The 26932-nt window shown below is 46.0% G+C and overlaps 1 protein-coding gene and 1 long non-coding RNA gene across 2 annotated transcripts; both read right to left on the bottom strand.

Annotated features, from left to right (window-relative positions):
- Positions 1 to 3114: 3114 nt before the first annotated feature.
- On the bottom strand, positions 3115 to 3754 carry LOC120394490. Its single transcript, XR_005592314.1, has 2 exons — positions 3485 to 3754; positions 3115 to 3351 (listed from the first exon to the last, which is right to left on the bottom strand). It is a non-coding gene; the product is annotated as an uncharacterized LOC120394490 (long non-coding RNA).
- A 506-nt stretch (positions 3755 to 4260) lies between these two features.
- On the bottom strand, positions 4261 to 17747 carry LOC120394479 (protein maestro-like). Its single transcript, XM_039518708.1, has 11 exons — positions 17690 to 17747; positions 17049 to 17242; positions 12244 to 12381; positions 11924 to 12035; positions 10070 to 10216; positions 8715 to 8897; positions 7503 to 7658; positions 6867 to 7001; positions 6489 to 6591; positions 5321 to 5386; positions 4261 to 4492 (listed from the first exon to the last, which is right to left on the bottom strand). The coding sequence occupies exons 2-11, from the start codon at positions 17120 to 17122 to the stop codon at positions 4395 to 4397; spliced, it is 1212 nt and encodes a 403-aa protein (XP_039374642.1). The 5' UTR covers positions 17123 to 17242; positions 17690 to 17747; the 3' UTR covers positions 4261 to 4394.
- Positions 17748 to 26932: the final 9185 nt, after the last annotated feature.

Here is a 26932-nt window from a genome sequence, read left to right as displayed (position 1 = left end):
CTCACAAAACGGAATGTTAGGAAGGGGCCTAAAGTCCTTAAGTCTCTAGTATTTCAGAGCTGTAACGATCAAACGATCAGATTTCATCCTGCAAGATTATCGACAATGAAACAGCATGAGTGTCTTGGAAAGACCCAAAAGACCAGTACTCGTTCTCTGGAAATACCAGTGTTTTCATAGCCTGTTTCACCACTGCTTATGCCCACATAGAACTAAACAACCTGCTAGACTGGTTGCAAGAGCGGTGCCTGTACCATGACACTGACTTGGTGAAATTTGTGAAAAGGGAGGGTGACTGGAATCCTCCTCTGCAGGATTATTTAGGCAAGATCCCACCAGATCAACACATCACCGAGTTTCTGTTGGCAGGCCCGAAAACATACGGGTATAAGCTGCCAGAAAGAAAGGCCTGCATGAAAGTCAAAGGTATTACCCTGAACGTAGCAAATTGTGAAAAGATCAACTTGGACAGTTTGAAAGATCTAGTTCTGGACTATTGCACGGGCCTGTGAGAAAACACGTCCAAAAAGACAGAGGTGCAGCAGCCCTCTATCATAAGGAACAAAAATCAGTGGCAAATACAGACAAAAATCCTTAAGAGAAGTCATTTCCACCAAGAAGGTCCTAGGAGAAGGGTTTAAAACCCTGCCCTATGGCTTTAAAAATGGATCCGAGGTGGAAACACCCCTTTTCTGCAATTCTTGCGGGGCCTAGCAACTGTGGGAAAAGTTACTTTATAAAAAATGTGTTGGAGAATGCCAAACGAACATTGTCTGTTATGCCTGAGAGTATTGGATAACATGGCTATAAAAATCATTGCAAGATACACACGTCTGGGCTTGTTGAAACTTGTTTTAAGCAAGCCTAGATATGCCCAAAAATTTAAATTTAGTTTTTACAAAATTCATCACCATCCGGTCGTTTTGCACTAAGTCAAAAGATTAAACCCTTGCTACGATGATGTAAGAAAAACACGCAGTGATAGCTGCAGGCGACAGACTGGAGGTCTTGTAATTGTCTATTGTGGAACACATTGTGTGTGGCATTTTTGTTTAAAAATTTCATAATGCTTTTAGGAAACAACACGCTATTCGGGGGGGTGCCCGTATGAGTCAAAAAACTCTCCATGGTTACACTTCGCCAGATACAAGGTGAGCCAGTGTTCACCAGGTTGGTTATGTGGATGCATATTGACCACCAAACCTAAGGGTGTCTGAGACAGCTTGCTGCCAGGGAGCCAATCATAAGGGAATTCTTTTTTGTGTAAGGGGTCGTTGATGAGACACGTGAGAGCTGCACGGTGTCCATGTTCACATATAGTCAAGCAGAACATTTCTCCTCTGATTTATCTCTATGACGTTGTCAAAAAACCCATACACGATCATATTGACGGTGACGGTTAGAGCCGTCCCAAAATGTATTTCTGCTCTCAGGTTCCCGGTTTTAAACAGGGAACAGTGATTGGCGCATTCCTGGTCGGGAGACAGGTCAAAGGCAAACAAGGTGTAACCCCATGCAAACTCCTCACGGTTGATTAACAGAGAACGATCTTTCACGTGTTTACCAGCTGTCTGTACCAGATTCATGTATTCTCTCATGCAGTGTTCTGCCTCGAAGTCTGGTTGCAAAGGCTTGGTTACGGAATATTCCACCCACGCCAGCCCCGTACATCCAGGAAGGGCATATCCCACTTGGGCTTTGTAATAGTTCCTGTGGTGGGGTCGCTGTAGCTTTTTAGGATCGCCATAATGTTTTGCTTTTTAGAAACCTCGCTCTTTCCAAGGAAACAGGTGCACCTTGATGATCACCTCGCCAACGCAAAATAAGACGTGTCTGTTCTGATCTGTCTTTATTTCAATGGTAATGGTATCGATGTGGTGTTTTCTGACAGGAACGTAATGAGGTTTATCGTAGGTGATGGTGACAAACTTGTTGTTCCTTCCTTGGACAGGGACACAGCGTAACAGGGGAACAGAAAAGTCCCCCACAAATTCATGTTCTACAATATCTGTGAACAGACACAAGAAATTAAAAGCCCTGTGATGTCTGCTGAGAAGGGGAATTTTTGGATGCTGTGCTTCAGGCCCAAACCTAGAATGTTAGCTAGCTCCCCGCTGATAGAAATCATACAAGTAAAATCGGCGGATTTAAGACTAACTTTTCTACCCCTAGGGTCGTAGTTCATGACCACCTCAGGCGGTGTGGGATGACGAGCCACAGTACTGTTCATATGAGCCAATAATTCGGGTATGGACGAGTAATAACCTTGTCGTAGGATAAAACTCCATGCCATATCTCCAAAGGTGATTTCAAAAGGGGTGTCTTCTTTGATAGTGTTCTGGCTGTGCGGGTATTGTATTTCTACAAACCTACCTCCCAGGCACTCCGGAGATCCTAGGGCTTAATTAGCAGTATTGTAAAGTTCAAGCTGGTGTTCTGAGGAAAAACTGCAGAGCTGGCATTGCTGGGCAAAGTAATGTAAAACTTGCTGTCGCTCATTTTTCTCTCTCTCTGTTTTTGCAGGAGCAATCTTTTTGTTTGTTTGTTTTGTTCATGTCTAAATGTCACAGAGTTGAGAAGCTTCCACCCAGCTGTTAAACTTATCGCTCCCCCGAACCATTTCACCAGTAGCTGCTTTTTTCTCCCTTTTCCTTTATCCGCTAGAACTTTTTCAATCCTGTAAATCCTGTCTTGTTTGGGGTTTACTTTTGTAATTCTTCAGGGTAAAAGATCCAGTAACTGTCTCACCCTCGTAATCTTTTAATCAGTATACAGGTCTCTGGCTCCTGGTTAAGGCTTCATCCACTATAAATAGCTCATCAGTAAACGTCTGTTCATAACCTTTTTCAAAAGCTCCTGTTTCTTTTAAAATGTATTTGAACCAGTTTGTGTAAAGTGAAAGCATCCGATCTGAAAGCCAAGCTGTTACCTGTCTTCTATTTCAAGTTTTATTATGCTTTTTGGCCACTCGAAAAAGAGGATTCCCCCACCAAAGCTCCCAACTTCCCTGGGGATGTAATATATTTTCATTAACAGAGCTGTCTGTGGAGACAGGACTGTTCTTGGTACCGTCTTTTACTAACACAAATATGGAGGGGGATACAGTCATAGGGACACATTTAAATAAGTTAAATTAATTGCCTGGTTTAACACAACCTTCGACAGCCACCTGTAAAAATGGATGCCATGACCCCTACAACGAAGGACTCTGAGCTGGTTCATTCTTCTATTTTGTTCTTTTCTGGATTTTCCTCTTGAGAGCTGCATCTCAGACAGGAGCAAAAACAGCTGATGCACGACAGGGCTACCGATGTGTAAGTTCTCAAAGGCCTCTTGAAAGGCATCGTCAAGCTGTTGAGAGATTTTCAGACAAAAAACAGTGTAAGCAACCCCCTGCTTGTTCTTCGATTTATGAAATAACAAGTCGATTCCTAACCCCATTATACCCCCATGATTGACCATCGCTTCTTAATCATTCATTTACCTGAGCAACGTCTTTCCCGTTCACCTTGTCCACCAGTGACTCCCCCAAGCCATGATCATCTTCCAACTTTGGGGGGGGGTCATCACACTCATCGGGGTTTTTCACAAGGGTTTGGGGTTGGGTCCCGAGGTATCTATTAATGGTCGAGTCAAAGGGCCCTCCTCGGAACTGTAACTGCTATAGCGCTTTATCCATACAAGCCCAAAGGTCCTCGGGGCTAAAACAAAGTCTGAAGTTCTCCGGGGGGTGGTAAAGGAGTCCATGTCTCCTCTCAGCCTTTCCACAATTCATAAAACACATCTTCTTGGTAAGAGATGGCCTCCTCTGCCCAGCGCTGGGACTTATGAGGTGATGTGCTGCACTCTGACTGGCAGAGGGCATTGGAAGGAGTTCTTGGAGGGGTCACACGACCCTCTTCTGGGAGGTTCACCCCTTCCGAGAACCTACCCTGTTTTGGTCAACTCTCCTCTTGGGGCAGTCCTCTGCAGCTGAAACCCATCGCAATTGGTAAAGGGTGGTGAGAAGAGTTCCTAGAAGGGTCACATGAAGCACTTCCGGATGGGTCACCCCACCCCAGAATTCCCCCCAGTTGGTCAAATCTCCTCTTGGAGTGATCCCCAGTGGCTGAAACCCACCCTGATCGGTAGATGGTGGCAGGAGGAGTTCTTAGAGGGGTCACACAAAAGACAGGTCACCTGCCCCGGAACTCCCCCTGATTGGTCAAGTCTTCTCTCGGGGCATTCCTATTGGGGCGAAACCCATCCTGATTGGTAGAGGAAAGTGGGAGGAGTTCTTAGAGGGGTCACATGACACATCTTGCTGCTGGGGTCAAGGGGTGGGGTTAACATTTGATTGATGGTAGGGCCCTTATACCACTGGAGCGCCTTGTTCTGTTTGTCTTCGTTCTGCTTCATTCGTCAAGCACTCCACTAGAATAGATGTCACTTAGGATTTCAGTTGCCACCAGCTGGACAGTGGGACTTGGGTCTTTCTCTAGGACCTGGAGAGCTGAAATTACAGAGGGCATCACGTTAGTGAACAGACTGTCAAATCACAGCTAAGCATGATCACAGAACCTTGAAGTACCTGAGCAGAATGATCCCATGGAAAAATGTGAAACTGGGCTCAGTCCTTCTATTGGGGTGGAAAATACATGAGAGATGAATAGGCCGCACTTTTCATATAGTCACCTGTGCCTGAACTAGCTCGAGACTTATTACTTCTGAATACCACACTACAGCAGCTCTCCAATACAAACAAAGCTTTAGGGTCCCCCATTGGGTCCCTTCCATGCTCCCAACTGTGGGGAGACCCTGACTCTACCAGAAAGTCATCCACTCCGCTGCAAATGGAAGAAGGTCCATTGTTTCAATAGCTTCCACTTTTCAGTTATTTTCCAGCTCTATTCAGGAGCCACTGCCTGAGCTCAACTAAACCTGGAATTTAACACAGGCCAGGTCCAAGCTGGTTTGCACATGACAGAGGGCACCTACTGGAAGGAAAATTGCTGGTGGGAAATTTGGGGTAGCAGAAAGTGGCTACTTCTCACTTGGGGAGTCCACAGAGAGCCAATAAAGCCCAAAGTGTGGATAGCACTGGCTGGGGAGGGGGCATTGCCAGGACAACCAGAAGATGCACTGACTCATATCACACCTTCTGCAGCTTCCTCCTTCAGGGGAAATTAAGGTTGACTTTCTACGGGGCAAGAGTGAATTTGTCCTTTGATGTGTGGCTGATGCACTTTGCACCAGTGGTATCGGTTACTGCTGCTTGTGAGCTAAATTCCTTTTTAACAACTCACTAATGAGCAGGACTTGAGCTGTATTTATCACTTACACATCAGCAGATGTTTCAGATCCAGCCATTTCATACGCTGAGTGTCTGTTTGTTCCAGGATGATGCCTAAATACACAATGTCAAATAAACAACAACAACAACACCACCACCACCACCTTCCCTTGTTGAGTGCAAAGTGATATTAGCAGCCCCTAGACAGGTCTTTGGGGTCTCCTACTGTGGGCCTAAGGGTGAGCTGTGGGCAAGAGGATGCTAGAGCAGTTTAGAGTCCACACTGAAGAGAATGAGAGAGACATTTTTTAAAAAGAATGTTTACATAAAACCCATTTGCTTGAAACAGTCTGTGCTCCTCTTGCCACTGCAGTCAGTTATTGGAGACATACTAAGATAGTGTCTTGGTCTAGTGGTCTGAGCAAAGGACTGAGGCCAGGAATAAGTGAGTTCTAAGCAGGGATCTCACAAGGTGACTGATAGGTGAGCCACAATGCCTGCCTGTCTCACATGGGTGTGCTAGGGAGAAGAGGGCACTGGGTCAAAGAGGAGGACCCTAATGTTTCCTTGACAAGGTGCTGTGGCCAGGAAGGTGAAACAGCAGGCGCTATGGGGAGGTGGGCTGCTTGCCTCCCAGTGATGAAGTCACAGTGAGGAGCACTGAACAGCACTGGGTAGGTCTGCACTTTGAGCTAGGGGTATCACTCCCAGTTCAATGGGACGGGCCCACACTAGCTCCGACAGTGCTGGCATTAGAATGTAGCTAAGGCAGCACAAGCAGTGGGAGGAGCAGACACTGTGAGAATGGACTTTGGGGGTTGGATGGGATCATACTTGGGGTGGTTAAACCTCCTGCTGCTCCTGCCATCGCAGCTACTCTCTATTTTTAGCACACAGGGCTAGTGCGGGTGTGTCTCATCAAGCTGGAAATTATACCCCCGACTCAAAGTGTCACCATGCCCTACGTGAGGGTGTCCCAGCCGCTGCTGCGAAATGACTGCACCGTGCTTCCCCTGCAACAATCCCAAAGCCCTTTATAGCAACTAATGAATTCCTCCGACCACCATCCTGGAGAGGTAGGGACATTAACATCTCCATCTATGGCTGGGAAGCTGAGGCACAGAGAGATTAATGGCAGCTCAGTGCTGCACAGTGGGAATTTTTTCTGACTCCCTCAATGGGAATATCAAAAGGGACACTGGGCATCATCTCTCACCAGCTAAGTTGGCGGCAACTGCCCGGATCTCTTCCCGGCTGTTACTGAAGTATGTGATGGTGGTGCTGTACAAGTTCTCCAGCAGCTCTGCATTCTCTTTGGCCTAGAGGAAATCAGGGACACATGAGCTCTCTCTGGCTAGAAGTGCCCTTTGACTGCCAGCACATGCTTTTATGAACCACAGGTAAATAAGGGAAAGAACAGGTGGCTGGGTAGAAGTGGGAAAAATGGGAATCTGGGGCAGATTTACATTTCCCATCACTCTCCCTCATATATCCCACCCTTACAGTTATTTACATTATCCATCAAATGTCCCCCCTCTACACCACCACAAGCCACTCCAGTCAAAAATCTCATACGGTTCAACAGCTCACTCACAAGATGTCTGCAAATATTCACCTGGAGCTCTTCAGGCTTCAGCTCATCTGTGCCACCAAGGTGCTTATTGATCACATGTTGGAGTCTTTTCAGTCCCAAAAATGGGAAACAGAGGTGAAATGTAGCTCTGCATTCCTGAAAAAGAGCGTCACACCATTAAATTGTTCCCTACCGAGTGCTATGTTCAATCAAAGGGAAATCATCTGTGTGACTGCTCATCTATTCCAGGACAAAAAGGGATTCATCTGGATGTAATTGGCAGAAACATGCAGGAATAGAGGGGAGAGGGGAGAGGTTCCACTGAAACCTGGAGGTAGCATCAATGTCTTTTGGGAACAGATATACAGATGAAAGCTGCTTCACCAGGAACAGCTGTGGTCTCTCCTCTGTTCTGGGGAGGCAGGGGCCTGGGGTGCAGAGACAGACAGGAACAGAGACCTGTAGGGGTCAGACCCATGACCTATCCTGGATTCTGGTGAAGCAGCCATGGACCAACCTGGCTGGAACTGACTCAGCAGGAGGGCAATGAACTGAGGGGAGAATTTGGGCCTCCATAACAGGCAGGAATAGCAGAGCTCCCCTGGCATTGGGAGGAAGATTCCTTTGGCTTAGTAAATAAGTTACTGTTGGTCTTACCATTGAAACCTTGGGGCTTGGGTCTTGCAGATGCAGCAGAAGTGTGACCCAGCTCTTTCGAACCTGCTCGGCAAAATAGGCCTTCCATTTTTTCTTTGTTAACTGAGCCAAGATGCCAAATAGGACAAAGGCCATTGAGCGAAGAGCATCGTCCTCCTACAGCCAAGAAAGCCCCACAAGTTGGTAAGTAAGGAACAATCCCATCACACACCTCATACAGCCGTCTCTTCTACGCTAAAGTAGAGTGATTCCAACTACAGCTAGTCGGAAAAACTTTAATTAACCAATTCTTTGTTCGAATTTGCTGATTCATGAAAATATTTTAGAGACAGTTCAATTTTGATGAAATTCCTCCGGAAGCCAGGCAGGGGTCCTTAGAAACCTGCCTGGTGTCTTGCCAGTGCACCCATCCAGCTCCTTGGCAGCCAATCTAGCAGGCTGACTGGGATCATAGGCTTCCACACCCCCAGCTTCGGGGGGAGGGATAGCTCAGTGGCTTGAGCATTGGCCTGCTAAAATCAGGGTTGTGAGTTCAATCCCTGAGGGGGCCATTTGGGGGAACTGGGGTAAAAATCTGGGGGTTGGTCCTGCTTTGAGCAGGGGGTTGAACTAGATGACCTTCTAAGGTCTCTTCCAACCCTATGATTCTATGACCCTGGGAGTCCAGGCTTTCAAATTTGCAACTCTCTAGCTCCTAGAGTTTCCTGGGTTCCCAGTGCAGACTGCCCTGGGCTAAGGCTTCCAACAGAGCTAGGTTGAGAATAGTAATTCTGTTTCACAAGGAGTTTTGAAGTTTGGGGAGAGGGGTTCCCACAAATAGGAACAAACCCAAAATTTGAAATCTCAAAATTCTCTGCACTACAGAATTATCATTCCAACCCTCTCACATAAAAATGGTATAGAGCAGGCACAACACTCTCTATTGCACTCTGTAACCCCCTTTTCATGGTTATCTAGCTACCTAATCTAGTATTCAGACTTCCTTTGAGGTTCCCAGTGGCAATCAAGAAGAACAGAAGGGTGAGACTGTTGGAGCAGGGATGTCATCCCCTCCTCCTAATGTTCTCCTCCTCCGTAAAACACCTCCCTTCCCTGGGGCCTAAAATCTCTGCACTCTGACATGAGCAATGCCCAGGGAGTCCACATCACACATCGTAAATCGAGTCTAATCAAGATCGGTTGAACTGGATTTGGAGAGTTCTGTTCACATACATCGTCAAAGTAGGTCTGGATCTGTTGGGTGAGGTCTTTGAAGGAAGAACCGATGTCCTTCTCTTTCAGCTCCTTCAGGACTTTGGCCAGTGCTTTCATGCTCTCGCCAATCACTTCAGAACTGAAAGTGTCATTTAAGGCCTTGATCAGTATGTCCAGAAGAAACTTCTTGTGCTTTTTCACCTGTACAAATATATTACATTAAAGAACACTTATCGCTGATCACACTCATAATAAAAGTTTTCTTTAGCAGTTATGAAGCTGTGGGAATTTCATCAACCCTCTCTTCCCCCAGAGACCTATAGCTATATTTCAGACCAGGTGCTAGCTACAATGAGCCAAACTCGGTGCCATAATACACCTGTGTAATCCTATTATTAGATTTCTAGTTACTTAGATTCCGAGGCCAAAAGGGACCATTGTGATTATCCGGTCTGACCTCCTGCATAACATAGAACTTCTCCGAAATAGTCTCTGAACTAGAGTATCTCTTTTAGAAAAACATCCAATCTTGATTTTAAAATTGCTAGTGACCAAAAATCCACCACAACCTTTGGTAAATTGTTCCAATGGTTAATTAAAATTACCATTAAAAATGTCTTATTCCCAGTCTGAATTAATCTAGCTTCCTTTTTCCCCATTGAATCTTGTTATACCATTGTTTGCTAATGTGAAGAACCCATTATCAAAATTTATTCCCCATGTGAGTAGTTATAGACTGCCCTCAAGTCACTCCTTAACCTTCTCTTCGTAAAGCTAAATAGATTGAGCTCCTTGAGTCTATCACTAAAGGTATATTTTCCAATCCTTTGATAATTCTTGTGACTCTTCTCTGAATCCTCTCTAATTTATCAGCATCCTTCTTGAATTGTGGACACCTGATCTGGACACAGTATTCCAGCAGCGCTCACATGCGTGCCATATTCAGAGGGAAAATAACTTCTTTACTTTTCTTCAAGATTCCTCTGTTTATGCCTTCAATGATCATTTCAGCCCATTTGGCCACAACTTCGCATTGGGAGCTTACGTTCAACCGATTATCTGCCATGACTCAAGTGTTTTTTTCAGCGTCATTGCTTCCTGGTATAAAGTTTCCCATCCTGTAAGTATGGCCTGCATTTTTTGTTCCTAGATGTATACATTTACATATGGTCATATTAAAGTGCACATTGTTTGCTTATGCCCAGTTTACCAAAGGATCCAGCTTGCTCTGTATTGACTGCAAAGAGGTTACTAGGGTATGGGAGAGAGCAGAATTTGGCCTAGTGCATTGTGTGCAGCCTCTGTAAACTCTGAACAATTATTTCCCCTGGTTTCTCTACTTATGTTGCATCCTATTCAGTAATCTCTCATACCTTCACAGGCGCCCCATCGACTATATTTCCCAGGCCTCTTACAGCCATCTGACGGACAATGCTGTTTCTATCCTGTGACCTTTCTTCCAAGATGCGTAAGACAATCTTAAGCAACTTCTTCTCCCTCAGCATGGGATCACTCATTAGCTGAAATAAAATCAACATGTCCATTAGACCCAATATGATCATTAAGATTGGGAATAGAATTTGAGCAGACATGGAATACACGAAAAACAAGGAGTCCTCCTACAGCCACAATCTTGTAGATACAGACTAATATGGCTACCCCTCTGATACTTGGCACATAACAGGTAATTTTATCATTCCACACAAATGAGAAATGTCTTAAAACATGGAGCCTTCCTTTTGGGCACTATAATAGGGATCCACTCACCTTTGAGAGCCTCTTAGTGGCTAGATCTGGTACCACAGTCCTTTTCTCACCCCTGGTACACCCTGCTAGCCGACCTCAGTGAGTCTTCTGTGGCTCAGGCCTCTGGCTAAGTCCCAAAGGCTAAATAAACCCCTTCTGGGCTAGTCAAGAACAGTCCCATTGCCCTCACTAGGGTCTCCAGCCCCAACTCTGGGTCCTTGAAATTCTGCCCTTTGTTCAACTCTCCGTAAGCATTGTCCCCTTCCTGGGGCTTATGCCACTGTAAGTGGTAGGGGAACCAGGGCCTGCCCATAACTCTGGCTTCCAAACCATGGACCCTGTAAACAGTAGCTAGGTACCGCTTGATTTCAGTTCATTGTTGCTTCTTCCTACCGGCCACTTTTAGCTTCACCCTCACCTCAAGGTTCAAGTTCTTAAGGACTCTCTTCCTGCAAACCCAACTTAAGCAAATGCTGCCAGAATCAAACTCTGGCAATTCCCTGAATTTCTGCAGCCAGAGAGCAGCACCCTTTCTTGCCCCTCCAGTTCCTGGCAGGAACTGACCTGCTAAGGCCCTGCAGCATCTTTTAGCTGAGCTTGATGGGCTCTGATTGGCTGCTTTCATGAGGCCGCTATAGACAGCTCCAGATTTGTGGCTCTTTTCCTGGGGCAGGGGGCAGTAGGACCATGAGGCCTCTTGTAAGGAGCCTCAAAGCCCAGGAACAGCCCATCCCAGGCACAGATCGATTGTTTTTCTTAGAACCAGATGAGCCCCTAAGATAGTTACTTAGCGTAAGTGGGAAATATGATGCAGATGTTAGAGGAGGGCTGTAGAAAGGGAGGATGGTCCAGCAGTTATCACACTAGCCTAGGACTTGGGAGACCCAGCTTCAATTTCCTGCTCCCTCAAAGACTTCCTGGGTGACCTTGGGCAAATCACTTAGCCCTTCTGCGCATCAGCTCCCTGCCTGTAAAATAGGAATAAAAGTGCTTCCCTACCTCCCAGGAGTGTTGTGGGGACACAACATACATTAATGAGTTTTGAGGTACTCAGATACTACAGTCATGAGAACCTACGATAGTTGTGAATGTATTTGTATGTTGCTTGTTTTATAGTATTAGGACACTAGGTTCATTCCGAAGATCTGCTGAGCGAAACCAAAATCAGGAGCTGTTGGTTAGTATCAGCACTAGGACTTGGCAGAAGAGGTCCAGTACTTCAAACTCTGTCTGTATCTCTCTCATCCAGCGCCTGTGGTTGTGTAGCTAGTATAGGCAATGGCAGCAATACAAATATCAGAGAGAGAATGACTCCGAAAGGTAGAATGAAGCTCCTTGTCAGGTTTCCATATAAAGGGGGACCCAGTCTACTATCTAAAATGACAGTTACTCCTATGAACTGAACTATACAACTCCCTAAAAGAAAGGCAAACAGACAATTGTCTAATGGTGAAACTGCTCTTCGGAGCCCTGTGTCTTACCTGGGCAAGGAAAGCTGTGCTGGTGACTCGGAAGTTTTCCATTGGGGAATTCACCCAGGGGAGGAGGCGCTGTATGATCTCAGGTGTTACTAGTCCAGATCTTAGCAGAACACTGGAAGGCAAAAGAAACCGCTTATGGGGTCGATTGCACACTTCAAAAACTCAGCTGCTCTGAGCAGACAGCTCTGATATCTATGGGTGAGAGATGTGTGTTTCCACCCAGGGCGCCCCACACAAAGTTATAAACTGGAGGTTCCCCCTCAGCCACTCTATTTGCTACTGATTCCCAAGGATAAAATCATGCCTCTTAGATCTCTTACCTCACCAGCAGACACACTCCCTCATGGTGAGTCTGGGGGTTTTCAAGCAGAATCCATGCTTTCTGCTTCCCAAGCACTCTCACCAGTCTCTCATTCCCAACTTTGAAAAGCAGAGATTCTAACGCTTGGACAGAAAACCTGGGGAAAGAGAGGCACAGAACTGCAGCAATCAGTAGAAAGGTGCAGCCTGAACAGAGTCAGGAAGCCCAGGTTACTTGTCAGGTCTGCTGTTCATCGACAGTTCATCCATTGGCAATATCCTGGACACCAGTGTCCCTGGAAGGACTTGATGCCAGGAAGTAAGTTTGTCTCATACATCTCATATAACTAGTTTTGCTAGGGACAAAATTTTGCAGTCATTTTTCACTTTCTGCAAGGAGTAAGGGCACTAGCAGAGTACAAGGATATAAAAAAGATACATGATCAAGACCCAAAAACTGGGGGCATAGAATGTGGTGATCACTAGTGGATATTTTGGGGTCCTATAACCAGATATGATGTGACAGAGTGCTGAGGGTTTGCACTTGAGTCAGCACTCTGGTCACTATTAATATTAATTGAGTTCCTTACAGAAAGCCTAATTGAACAGAGGTGTAGCTGATTACGAGGTTAGATTGGGGCTAGTGAGTCACGGAACTAATCATTCCATTAACAGGGAAACTGTATAAAAGGACATGGGCAGGAGCCCTTTGAGGGGAACAGACAGAGAAAGAAACTTGGGTGACCAGATAGCCCGATATTTGGGGCTTTATCTTATACAGGTGCCTATTACTCCCAACCCCGTGTCCTGATTTTTCACATTTGCTGTTTGGTCACCCAAAGAGAAACAGAAAGACAAAAAGCTGGGAGAGCCTGACAAAGTGAGCTCTCTGAGTGGAAACAGCTTACCCCCCATTTTGGAGAAGAGTTTAGAAAGTTGAGATACAAGATAAAGGTGCTATGTGTTGATAGGGGGATTAAATAGACTTCACGTTGGTGTTTACAAGCAAGGAAGTCTCAACGTGGTCTGTGTTTGTAGAAAATGTGCAACACCCCTCTCTGTCACAGCTGGGGGCTCATCAGGGATTTCCCTGTTATCTATGCAAATAGAGAGCCTGCTGGAGAAGCCAGGGTAGAGATTTGGCAGTGTGGGGGATGGAGGGAACACACTGAAATGGGTGGTGAAACAGCAAAGAGATGTCTAGAACAGGGGTTCACAACCTTTCTGCTTCTGAGCCTCTCACCTCAACAAGCTATAAATACTCCATGGCCCACTCCCAGGCCTCTGCCCTGCCAATCAGAGTTTGGGGCTCCTGGCTCTAGATTTTAACTCCACAGGGTGCAGGGGCTCGGGGCTTTAGTGCAGGTGCTGGGCCTCAGGGCTCCAGCCTGGCTGGGCTCAGAGCTTCAGCTTTCTGCCTTAAGCCCCAGCTAGTCTACTGCCAGCCCTGCTTGGCAGACCCCCTAAAACCGGCCCGGTTGAGAACTGCTGGTGTAGAAGACCCCACAGAACTTCCAACAATCCCACCAGGCAGAAAAACAGCCTTTGCTTGCCTGGTAGGTTTAACAGCAAAAGAGCCTTCAGGAATTTATACGGGAACAAGCCCAGGTCTGGCAACAACTCCTCCAAAGTCTGGCGAGTCCTGTGACAGGAAATGGAAACCAGGCACAGGAGATCAGACTCTGTAAAATGGGACCTGCGAACAACCCTGATCTGGTTTTGGTTACTCTTAAAGGAGCAGCGGTGAGACCTCACAAAGACAGAACAATGTGGGCCTTTCAACGGACACCCCATTTAACCGGGGAAGCACATATATGGCTCTTAGTGATTAGCGGGCAAGAGATTAGGACATGATTAAGGCAGCCATGCTGGACAAGGTGGGGCCTGTCCACGGAAAAGTACTGCCAGAAATGGAGAGTTGAAAGATGGATTGAGGGATTAGACCTCTGTGTATTTGCATAGAAATTGTAAGACTGGGCCACTCATTGGTAAGGCCAAATATTCACACTGTGGGGGAGATCATGGACTGCATGATTCTGGAAGTTTCTTCAGAGTCACCCTGAGCATACTGTAGTATGGGTTACATGGCACCAGCCAGTTAATCTGGACCCCGCAGTTAAAGATACAGAGGAATTTGCAGAGGCGGACATTCCCAGAGTGAGTCAGTGGTTTAAGGGGCTAGATTTGAGAAGGAGCAGAGTGCCTTCAGCTGGGAAGGGCAGCAAGAAGAAGAGGAAAGAGCCTCAAGGAACTGTAGTGGGAGCTTGACCTACAGTGTGCTTCCGACATGGACGTGAAGGACAGCTAAAAAGAGACTGTCCTAAAATGGGCTGTGGGTTTGCACAGTTTTGTGGCTGGGACAAGACTCCCAGGCAGGGAAGAAAAAGGAAAGTACCTACCATATCGGTATGGGTAGGGAGGAGCCACCAAAGGGAATAATGGACACAGCTTCATCCTGTTTGCTGATCAGGCAGGAGTTAGTGAAACCCCACTGGATACTTCCCAGAGGTAGGATCAAAACTGAATATGTACATGGGGATAATAAATTCTGCCCAATGGCAGAGGTGACTCTGGTAATCAAGGGGAAGTTTAGGCAGAAACATGTAGGGGTAGTGGATGGATTGCCCCACTGCCTTCTCCTGGGCATGGACTGGGATCCCTTTCTAACAGGGACACCAAGGCATGTGTGGAGGCCCAGGAGGGTGGAAGTAAAACCTGCAGGGCCAGGTAAAGAGGAAATATATGTAAAGGGGCTGGAGGAACCTAGACACGAAAGTACAAGCCACAGAGAAGGTGAGGACGGAGAAGTCCCCTGAGAGACAAGAGGGAGGAGAAAGAAAACAAAAGTCAAGAGTAAAGGTGACTTAAGATCATCCATTGGGGTCAAACAGTCATCAGAGCCCTTACCAGCAGGATCTCAGGAGCAGGCATCCCTAGAACACTTTGGAGGGACTCAGAGCAGTCTGTGTTCATGGAAGAGGCTGGGGCACAGCATACCACCCCGTCACATAGAGGTACCTAAAACTGGCCTGTGCATGGGCCAACAGCATGAGCAGAATAGGACACTTGTGTCTGCAGCGCCAGCAATCACATAGCTAGGTACCCATCCATGGGAACAAATTCAAGTTTTGTGGACAAACCTTAGGCACCCATGCTTGAAAACCTGACTCACTGTGGCCACTGTATAAGATCAGCCTTACTGGGTCAGTCAAATGGTCCATCTAGTCCAGTATACTGTCTTCCAAGAGTGGTCAATGCCAGCTTCTTCAGAAGAAATGCACAGAACAGGGCAATCCTGAAGTGATCCAATCTCTGTTGTCCAATCTCAGCTTCTGGTGGTCAGAGGCCTAGGGACACCCAGAGCTTGGGGTTGCATCCCTGACCATCTTGCCTAATAGCCACTGATGGACCTGTCCTCTATGAACTTATCTAATTCTTTTTTTAACCCAGTTATACTTCTGGCCTTCACACCATCCCTTGGCAATGAGTTCCACAGGTTGACCATGTGTTGTGTGAAGTTGTACTTCCTTATGTTTATTTTATACCTGCTGCCCATCCGTGAACAGAGTTTAGATCCTGGTTTCCTAGGAAAAGTCAGAGACATTATAAAACCAGGAAGTCTGTAATCTGAGCGCCTTGTTGGCACGGAATAAAGAAACACAACAATAATAGAAACTGTTGTGAAATTGGTGGGAAATGTACATTAATGGGCTACCAGAGCTGAAGTCCACTGATTACTCAGGAATCTCTTAGTGTTAACTGGTGAGGGGCACAGAGTGGGTGCTGAGGGGTCTGGTATGTACATTCTAGTTCACTAAAAGATTGCCATATGAGTCTCAAATAAAAGCTCATGTCACCAATATCATTGTGGAACACATCTACAGATGCTGTGTAAAGAGCCATGTCTGTACATGGAAAATTACATTCTTATGATCTGTGTCTAGGGACTAGTCACCAGGAAAGGTGAAAAAATGGTTTTCTTTCAGGCAAGAAATGTTTCTCCATCTGTTTGTTTACATGTAAATTAAGCATGTAGGGTTCACATTCGGTTCAGAAGGACTGTGAGAACTTCAAAGAAAGAAAAGTAACAGGAAGTAGATAGGGGGTGGGGACCCAATTTTGGGGTACACCTCAAAGGTTTGCTCTAGTATATTTGGGGGGCAAAGACGACACCCTGGCATCTTTCACTTAGGAAGTAGATGGACAGCGGGGTCGCTATCAGGCTTGGTTGAGAATGTTGGGTGAGAAACATCTTTAGACAGGAGGTTAACCTGGTGGTTAAGTTTAGTCTCTAAGAGCATGTTATGATTTCATTATACATGTAACCATTTTTGGCTTGCATTCTTACTCACTGTCACTGGAATCTCTGTTCTTTGATCATCTCTGCTCTTGTTTGCACTATAAATACAGCTAAGTGCTGTGTGTTTTGCACTATAGAGTATAAGTAATAAAGTATAGAGTCTAAAGTAGAAGTAATAAACTGGTGTGTACTGTTCCATTGGGAACAGCAGGCCTGGTAATTCTGTGAGTGTTCAGTGGATAAAGGTCTGGACACTATACGGAATGGTCAGAAGACTCGGGGGTTGGTGTGTCCCTATCACTAACCTGTACAAAGAGACGGGGGTCTGAGGAGGCCTGGATGGCAGTGCTTGTTTTGCCAGAGCCTGGTCATTTTAGGGAACTAACCCACAGCAGACACAGACAAGATTTCTTCACTCTAAGGGCACTCTATGAGGTAAAGTGCCTCATAACCTTGGGAACTCCTGGGGAGTGTCACACAACTCTATTGGAATTCTCTTTGTTTCTCTCCCTTCCTTCTAATTACCGGCAAGGGTTGTCCTCAGTATGTTGTTGGTCTTTTCGGAATAGCCTCTGGCTGCTTCTCACTGGCAAAGGCATCTTTTGTCCTAAGGTTCGGCTGACCTGCTGCAGGAGAATAGGAAACAGCTCTGGGAGCAGCTCCCGCACAGCTTCGCTTGACTGCAGTGCTGACACCACCTCAGAGATGGCACATGTTGCCTGAAAGGAGAGCATGGTAAAAAATGAGATCTCCTCCCAACACCATCACACCCTCTCTCCCCTTCTGATATCTGCTGTACTGAATTTTCACTTCTGCCAGTAACTTGAATGACTGCAAGCAACTCCCTTAACTCGTGGCTCAGTTTCCCACATCTATAAAAATGTGTTTGACCTACCAAGGCATATTGTGAGTCCTACGGAATATTTGCAAAGCACTGTGAGAAACCTGGTTCAAAGACTTTCTAATTGCCAGATGTTAAGTAAATCAGCCATGTACTCTAAAACTGCTGTATTTGTTCCGCAGACAGCAGAGCTGGACTCAGGGAAACTGTACATCAGAGGAGAAGTGCCCACACAGCAATATTCTTCCACACTTCTAGCTTCCTATCAGCAGGATTGTCACAGGACAGAGGAAAGCCTGAAAGGCGTGTCTGTCATCTAACTTACTGAGAGAGGTTCAGCAGCTGCCAAATGCCTGTCAGTATCAGTCTCTGAGGTGACGCTTCCTTCTTGGCTTGTTGAAGTCTTTATTTTGTCCATTAGGACCTGTAGGACTCGAGTGGCAAGCAAGGGGTCTCCCCCCAGAGATCTCCACAGCTCAGTGGTGTCACTGCAATTTAATAGAAGTTACATGTGACCCCTGGACACTTTTGTGGCTCAGACTGAATGCGTCCTATTTAAGTAAAGACCAAATTTTCTCCTTGCCTATGATGAGAAAGTTAGGAGCACTGTCCTCCTCTAACACGCCTCTTGTTTAAATATTGAGTTTCCAGTTACAGAATTAGGTTAAGTGACCTAGTCTTACTGCAGCCTAACCATTAATACTAGACTTCCGAAGCACAGGACACAGAGCGCCAACCTCAGTTCCTGTTTTCCTACTTCCCAGGAAACATGGACTCATGAGCATGTGGCTCCCAAAGATCCAGGGTTTGGAAGGCAAGTTGATGAAAGAAAAGCCACATTCCTACTAACTGGACATACAATTACGAGAACGAATATTCATGGCCATCCTAGGTCCCCTTCACAAAGGGTGTTCCTACCCTCTGTTTGCCAGAAGCTGGGACTGGGCAAGAAGGGATGGATCATTTGACATTTACCTGCTCTGTTCATTCCCTCTGGGGCATGTGGCACTGGCCACTGTCGGAAGACAGGATACTGGGCTAGATGGATCTTTGGTCTGACCCACTATGGCCGTTCGTATCGTCTTAGATTCCAGCACTGATAACTGAGTTATCAGTTAGGAATCTTTAAATGAAATGATGGATCTGCTTCCAGTCCAGTTTTAAGCCCCAAGGATGGCAACTCTATTCTAGCAGCCAAACCCTCACCGATACCAAGCGGCAGTCTGATGACAATATTGGCCCTATTCTTTGTAATCAGCCAGGGATTGGACTTGAAGCTGTCATGCTACCAGGAAATCAACAGCCACTGCTAATTTCCCAAGTGAGGTCAATTCAGGTGTCTAGAGAGCCAGGCCGGTTCCAGGCACCAGCCCAGCAAGCAGCTGCTTGGGGCGGCCAATGGTGAGGGGCGGCATGTCTGGGTCTTCGGCGGCAATTCGGCGGCTGGTCCCTCACTCCTTCTCAGAGTGAAGGACCAGCCGCCGAATTGCCGCCGAAGACTGAAGCGGCGGTGGTAGAGCTGTAGATCGTGATCGCAGCTTGTTTTTTTTTTTTTCCTTTTTTGCTGCTTGGGGCAGCAAAAGCCCTCTAGCAGGGCTGGCTCCAGAAGTAGATGTTTCCAACAATACACTCCAGTTATACCAGTAAAGTTAGGTCTTTAGGATGTCAAAGCAGTTATGAATTAATGGAAACAGAATGACACTTAATTTCTCTCCACACCCCACCTTAACATGCTCTTGGACCTTCCTGGAGAAAGACCCAGGCTATTAACTATCAGGAATTATCCCAAAATGTCTGCTGCTTAAATAAAGCCCTACATCTCCCAGTAAAGCTGTGGGATCCATGTTTTACCAAGATGAATGCAATAGGTAGTGGTATATACCTGTCCATCGGCAGACGTTTTCTTAGGAGGCTGGAGAGCACTGCCTCTAGGTGATGGTGAGCTAGAATAGACACTGCCTCCAGCAGGAATTGCCTCAAGCTGCCCTCCTGGATAGTAGGCACGTGGCTATATATTATATTCAGGATAGCTGGCACCTGGAAGGAACAAAACCAGAAAGAAACGTCCCTTTTTCTTTCTCTCCATTCATTCTGCAGAATCAAAACCTTTATTTAGCCATTTGCTGCTTTTAGAAATTCCTCAAGAAACAAATGTTCAAATATGTCCGTGTAACTTTAACCCACAACAATTGCCCACACTTGGCTGTAAAAATTAACACTGACACACACATACAGCGAAACCCCACTATAACACGATGATCGGGGTCCAAAAAATGGGATTGCGCTAAATGCGGGGTCGTGGTATAGCGGGGTCTACCATTTCAAGCTGGTCGATTTCTCTTGGGCAGAAAACTACTTTCATTTGCGAACTGCCCACAGCAGTAACTGAAAGGGTGGAGCTCCAGCAGCGGGGGCTCTCAGCCATGCAGGGAGAATGGGAAACACTTGGGGAGAGCAGGGGAGACGTGCAACGGGCAGAGGAAGAGCGAGGAGCAGCCGGGGAGAGAGTGGCTCTTCTCACCAAAAGGGTGAGCGGGGGTAGGTGGGAAGAGGCAGTGGGGAAGGCACATTCCATTTTTTGCTTTCCGCCCCCCACCGCCCGGGGGCGCTCCAGCCACTCTCCCTTCACAAAGCCTCTCTCTCTGTTTTTTTTTTTTTTTACTCTTTTGCTCTTCCACGGCACTCCGGCCGCTTTATTTATTTATTTATTTTGCGCTTCTGCGGCACTGCAGCCACTTTTTTTTTTTTTTGGCCTGGGGCGGCCGGAGCCACCTTACAATTGCGTTATAGCCAAATTTGCTTTATTGCGGGGCGCATTATAGCGGGATCAGGGGCAGCTCTAGCCATTTCGCCACCCCAAGCATGGTGGCACGCAGCGGGGGGCGCTCTGCCGGTTGCCAGTCCTGCAGCTCCAGTGGACTTCCCGCAGACGTGCCTGCGGAGGGTCCGCTGGTCCCGTGGCTCCGGTGGACCTCCCACAGGCGACTGGCAGAGCGCCCCCCGCGGCGTGCCGCTTCAAGCACGCGCTTTGCATGCTGAGGCCTGGGGCCGCCCCTGAGCGGGATTTCCCTGTACATACCAGGTAATTTAATGTGATGGTGCCCAGCTAGGCATTAAATAAACCAGCTGCCATGCACAAAAGAAGGCTTTGCTTGCCCAGATTTTGCAGCTGTGATTTGAGCAGCCAAATCCGACCATTTGCCTCAAAAGATGCACAGATCATAAACAACCACAAGCACAAAATATGCAAGTGCTTTAAAACACAGTGTGCAAATGCCTGGGACTATGAACAGGTGATGACCTCTCATATTCATGCCTAGCCCTTAACATCTTCAAAACACTGTGCAAACGTGGCAGTTCTGCTACGAGGGTTCCCTGTCCTGAGGCCTTTCACCAGCCTTGATAGAAGATTTTTGGAGTGCTCCTTTCATCTAGCCCTAACGCACTGGGCTCCAGAATAAGGCATATAAATAGTGGATCCCAAAGACACTATAGTTTTCTCCCTCCCACCTTCTATTCTTAAAAGGTATGTCTACACACCAAAAAAATCCCACAGTAGTGAGTTTCAGAGCTCAGGTCAACCTGGGCCTGAGGGGCTTGCACTATGTGGCTAAAAGTGTAGCTGTTCCTGCTCGGGCTGGAGCCCAGGCTCTGAAACCTGGCAAGAGGGTGGGTCTCAGAGCCCAGGCTCCAGACTCACTGGGAATGACTATAGGGCTATTTTTATCCAGGTAGCCCTTAGCCATAGGCCTCCTAAGAAGTGGATGCCTCCAAGTGCCGGTCATTCTGTCTTCTTGTCTTTTCCCCAGAGTCTGTTTTTTCAAGCCTTTCTTGGCTGAATACTGTGGCAACAAGCCAAAAAATAAATAACCAACCATCTTCCTTTTCCCTTCGATTTTCTCTGTCTATTGCTATTGATTCTGCCATTGCCTAGTTTAGGGTGGGAACAGAGATGGAATCGACTCTACGTCCGAGGGGGAGAAACAGCAAGATTTTTGTTCATTACACATGAGGGCAAAGATCTAAAAGCCTAGAGTTTAGGCAGAAAACCTCTCCAGTTTCCCATTTTACCTGGCCCAGCATGGCATCTCCACACTCCTTTAGGATGATCTTTATCCACAGTCCAGCTGCCATGGCACAGGTGGGGCTGGCAGACAGCATACCTTCCACTGTGGCCTCAATAAAGTCTGTGGCCTGTTCTGGGGAAAAGTACTCACTGACAACCTGGGAACAAATCAAAAACAGGAGAGACTGCAATGATGTTTGGCTCCAGCACTTGTAAAAATGGAGGCCTAATCTCTCTATGGAAAAAGATCTATGCATCCGCAAATTGCATCCGACGAAGTGGGTATTCACCCACAAAAGCTCATGCTCCAATACGTCTGTTAGTCTATAAGGTGCCACAGGACTCTTTGCTGCTTTTACAGTTCCAGACTAACACGGCTACCCCTCTGATTAATTAACAATTTGTTAATTAGCCTATGTCCAGCTAGCCATTTGGGATTAAAATTCTCTCCATGGTCTATATACTACATTTTTGTATTCTACACTAATGAGATCAGGTTCGAGGCAAAGCCACTGTTGCACAGTTAGCACAACATTGTACTGGATATTCAGGAGATAAGTTTCCAGTTTGTATATACACTGCATCTTTTTACAACATATAAAATGAAGTCAAGAGAGGCATGCTCACAAATATAGGCTAAGGCAAACCCACAAGGTGACAGAATGAAGACTGGATGGGTTCTCAGCTTGATGTTCCACTAACAGAGTTTTTTCTCATGGATAGCGGGATAGGTACATGTGTGCACATCTGCATGCGCATTTTCATGCACGTGCAACATTCTGTGGAATCTGGATTTACATGGCCCACAGCTTGCTCCAAGTATGGAAAGGCATCATGAAAGCGTAAATGTAAAATGAAGGGTGCCTGGTCACTAGAACATCTGCACAAGTTTTTTGAGTCAGTTACCCTGGCCATTTTGGAAGATGCCTGAAACAAAGCCTCAGGGTCTGGAGCTGTTGTTAGTTCATCACGGAGACATCTCAGCTCCTCCTCCGCTGACCCCAGGTTCATGGGCTGGCCTGGAGTGGAGAAAAGGAGAAAAAGTACTGTAACGACTAATGAAACTGAACCTCTACTGCATGGACATTCATACAGAAGGATCCATGTGCTAGGCTGTTATTAGCACAGTGTAAAATCTTGGCCCCATCAAAGTCAATGGCAAAACTCCTGTTGACTATAATGGAGTCGGGATTACACCCTAAATGTCTGAAAGTTAACAGTAGTGGTATGTTCTTGTGACTGATACAGGATTGAACAAGCACCGTCTTCAGCTTGGAGCAGCTTTCTGGGGGTGACTGGTTTCAGTAGCATCTCTGCTCTCAGTATTTACATCTAATCTCATATTCAAGTACAACTCATGCAGGTAGATGTGACATTCCAATGTAGAGGTGAATCCCTCCACCAAACTCTCATTGTAAAAGAGATGGGGCTGGACAAAACCTTCGGCAGGAAACCCAGGCTCATCCATCACTTCTAAACAATGCTGGGATTTCTATGTTGTACAGTCAAAGACTGGAGTCCCTTATTCTGTTTCTGAATCACCAACACTGTTTTTTAGGACTGATTAATAATAATTAGAAATAGGGTGACCAGATGTTCCGATTTTATAGGGACAGTCCTGATTTTTTCACCTTTCCTGGTGCCTTCGGCACCCGTGCCATAGGTTGCCTACCCCTGTCCCACTCTTCACAAAGGGGAGAATGGCCTACACTTACTCCAATAGCTTTGAATGCTCATGACAGAGGGCTGCTGCAAGAACTTTTTGTTTAAAGATTTAGTCCAGGAAACCCCTCCAATACAGCCAGTGGCAGGGTAAAGAGAATGAAAATGTTTAGTACCAAGGGCTTGTCTACATGGAGATAGTCAAGAAAGCTAATCCAAATTCATTTTCAAACTGCATTAGTTAAACTTCATTAAACACCTCTGGGGACACACTTATTTAGAATTAAAGGGCCTTTTTTCAGGTTAGTTTAATTCATGTAATTCACTAAAATTAAGAAGGGCCATTTTAATTCAGAAATAGAGCATCCACACGTGTTTAATGCCACTTTAAAATTTACACCTTTAGTTCATTTGGATTAATTCTCCTTAGTGTCCCTGTGTAGAGAAGCCCTAAGGAACTGAGCAGTTATCTACCTGGTGCAGACCATTTATTATTTGTACAGTTCCCAGAAGTGTGCCACACTCTTTACACATCATAATTGTCTCTTCTAATGAGGTATTTACAAGATGCCCACCACTCTGTTATCTAAGTGCCAACAGACAGGACAGAAAGAACTAGACAGGCAGAAAAATGGACAATACAACAGTGAAAGAAGGTGAAGAATTACTTATACCTGCTAATGGGGAAGAATTACTTATACCTGCTAATGGTCTCCTCACCTTGTATACTGAGAAGGCAGCTGATACAGTCAACCACCCACTGACGAGACGTGGCCAGTGAATCACAGCTGTATGGTGCTATTGCTCCAATCAGAGATCCAAACTGATTAAAAGTTTCCTGAGTCTAATTAAAAAAGAATGAAGAATGAACGTTCTCCAGCTGTACTAGACTTCACTTGCCATCTTTATTGTTGATACCAGTCAGCTCTGTGTTTTTGGGGGACCAGGGCACAGTATCTAGCTTGTGTGACTCATGAAGAACACCCCAACCCCCGTCTCTGTTTGAACCAAAACCGATCAGAGAAAAGGCTTGCAGAGAACAATGAAGGGTTTGTGGAGACCCACCTAGACACCTCCTGACAAGGGTGACAAGATTAAGACATCTCCATTTGCATACAGAATGAAGATCAGAGACAACTCCCCTAGCCTCAACTGCATGAAAGATGGTATAGGGATTAGCATAAAGAATGAAGAACAGAGAACTGCACTGAACTCTGGGACCAGAAAGCAGGGACGCATTAAATCATGGGAATCCCTGCTCCAGATGCTAATGAACCTACGCCTGCACACACCCGCTCAGCAATTATCAGACCAATTCTAGTAATAAATCTTTGACTCATATCCCAAAATACTGAAGCAGCCTAGTTGCCTTGTGAGCTCCCTGGAAGAAAACAACACCCATAGCCAAGAGTGATCAGCTCCTATTGTCTAGCCTAAAGAAAACCCTTGAGCCATCAGTTTACCCATAAACAAATCTAGTGTTCTCCCTTCAACCATTGTATTTTCTCTACAAAACCCCTACCTATGCCCAGGTAAGGGTTCTGATGTATAGACCCAAACTCTGCATCAGTTCCACCAGGATTCCATCTCCTGACTGATCGTGCTGGGGTCTCTGCCTGTCTCCAGCACTCAGGACCCTGAGCTACCACCATCACCTGGGAACCCCGACCAGTTCAAGTCTCATGGAGCGGGTGAAATCCATCTCTCTCTCTCTGTTTTCTTTCCTACCTCAGGTATTAACCTTTAAAATGTAGCTGTTACGTTTGTTTAGCCCTCCTGGTGTGGTTATCACTATGATTCAATCAATAACTGTTATGGTTCAGCTGGTTGCCTCTCTCTCTCTCTCTCTGAATTTTACTCTTTTGTGTTTTTAGCTTCCCCCATTTACTGTGCAGCAACACTTCTTGTACCTAAGCTAAAGATCCCTGTAGTGCCCAAAAATACTGTGGGGTTTGCTCCTCAAGTGGGTTACTACCAGTACAATTGTAATGTGAAAGTGTGATAGGAATGTGTTAAACTTGCGGCACATAAGTGTGTGGGGGGGAGCAGCTGAAAGTGCTGCTGAACCCAGCCTGTTGAGACCAGGGGCGCATAAGGGTACCAGCTTGACAGTGCTGCTTAACCCAGCCCACTGAACACAGGGACATATGAGGGGATCAGCTGATTGACTTGCTCTGCTAGTGTGTGCGCATGTTCATCTAGTTCTAGTTATTAGCCCTGGGGAACCTAGTCCTGCAGGAAAGCTCCATTGGGAGGGGACTTGTGGAAGGAAGGAGTAGAACACACAAGTGACATAAGCAACACATTAATAGAATTACAGAACCGCCCCTCCCCCGCACAGAAGAGTGACCCTAATTAATGAGCCTCCCCAAAGTAACGGGCACATCTGGTAACATTGTGCCTCTGATTCCTGTACTGAACTGGGTAACGCACATTGGAAAATATAATTCCAATTGTGCATACAAACAGATGGGGTCTAAATTAGCTGTTATCTCTCAAAGAAGAGACCTCAGGGTCATTGTGTACAGTTCTCTGAAAGCATCTGCTCCACATGCCGTCAAAAACGCTAACAACATGTTAGGAACCATTAGGAAGCGGATAGATAATAAGGCAGTAAATATCATTATGCCACTATAGAAATCTACAGTACCCCCACACCTTGAATACTGCGTGCAGTTTTGCTCATCTCATCTCAAAAAAGATATGTTAGAATTGGAAGAAATACAGAGAAGAATAACAAAAATTATTAGGCATATGGGACAACTTCTCGTACAAGGAGAGATTAAAAAGACAGGGACTTTTCAGCTAGGAAAAGAGACAACTAAGAGGGACTATGATAGAGATCTATCAAATCATGACTGGTGTAGAGAAAGTCAATAAGGAAGTGTTATTTAGCCCTTCACATAACACAGGAACAAGGGGTCACCCAATGAAATTAATAGGCAGCAGGTTTAAAACAAAAAAATTAAGCATTTTTTCACACAATGCAGTCAACCTGTGCAACTCATTGCCAGGGAGATGTTGTGAAGGCCAAAAGTATAACTGGGTTCAAAAAAGAATTAGATGAGTTCACGGAGGATAGGTCCATCTCTGGCTATTAGCTAACATGGTCAGGGATGCAACCCCATGATCTGGATGTCTCTAAACCTCTGACTGCCAGACGCTGGGGCTGGGACTGTCCAACAGGGGATGGTTCACTTGACAATTGCCTTGTTCTGTTCATTCCCTCTGATGCATCTGGCACCCACCACTATCAGAAGACAGGATACTGGGTAGATGAACCATTCTTCTGGGGGATCCAGGATAGCCACTCTTATGGTTTATGTTCTTAGCTGATTACATAGAAATTCAGCTTTAGCATCCTGGGAGCATAAGAACCAAGAATGCATTTGTGACACTGGCAGACCGGTCAACCTGTGTATGACCCATAATAACTTAACAAGAGGCACTTCTACTGTATCAAGACAGTTCACTTGCATTTGAATTTCAAAGAGATGTATTAGACTAGCAATCATCAACTCATTCAAAAATGAACAAAAGATGCTAAGTGTATTTGTCTGTGATTATCTATACCCGGTTAGAACATAAGAACATAAGAATATAAGAACGGCCGTACCGGGTCAGACCAAAGGTCCATCTAGCCCAGTATCTGTCTACCGACAGTGGCCACTGCCAGGTGCCCCAGAGGGAGTGAACCTAACAGGCAACGATCAAGTGATCTTCCTCCTGCCATCCATCTTCATCCTCTGACGAACAGAGGTTAGGGACACCATTCTTACCCATCCTGGCTAATAGCCATTTATAGACTTAGCCACCATGAATTTATCCAGTTCCCTTTTA

Source organism: Mauremys reevesii, unplaced genomic scaffold (assembly GCF_016161935.1).
Source record: "Mauremys reevesii isolate NIE-2019 unplaced genomic scaffold, ASM1616193v1 Contig60, whole genome shotgun sequence".
Classification (NCBI taxonomy): Eukaryota; Metazoa; Chordata; order Testudines; family Geoemydidae; genus Mauremys; species Mauremys reevesii.
The sequence above is the reverse complement of the archived record's forward strand: the minus strand, read 5'-3'. Positions and strand labels throughout refer to the sequence as shown.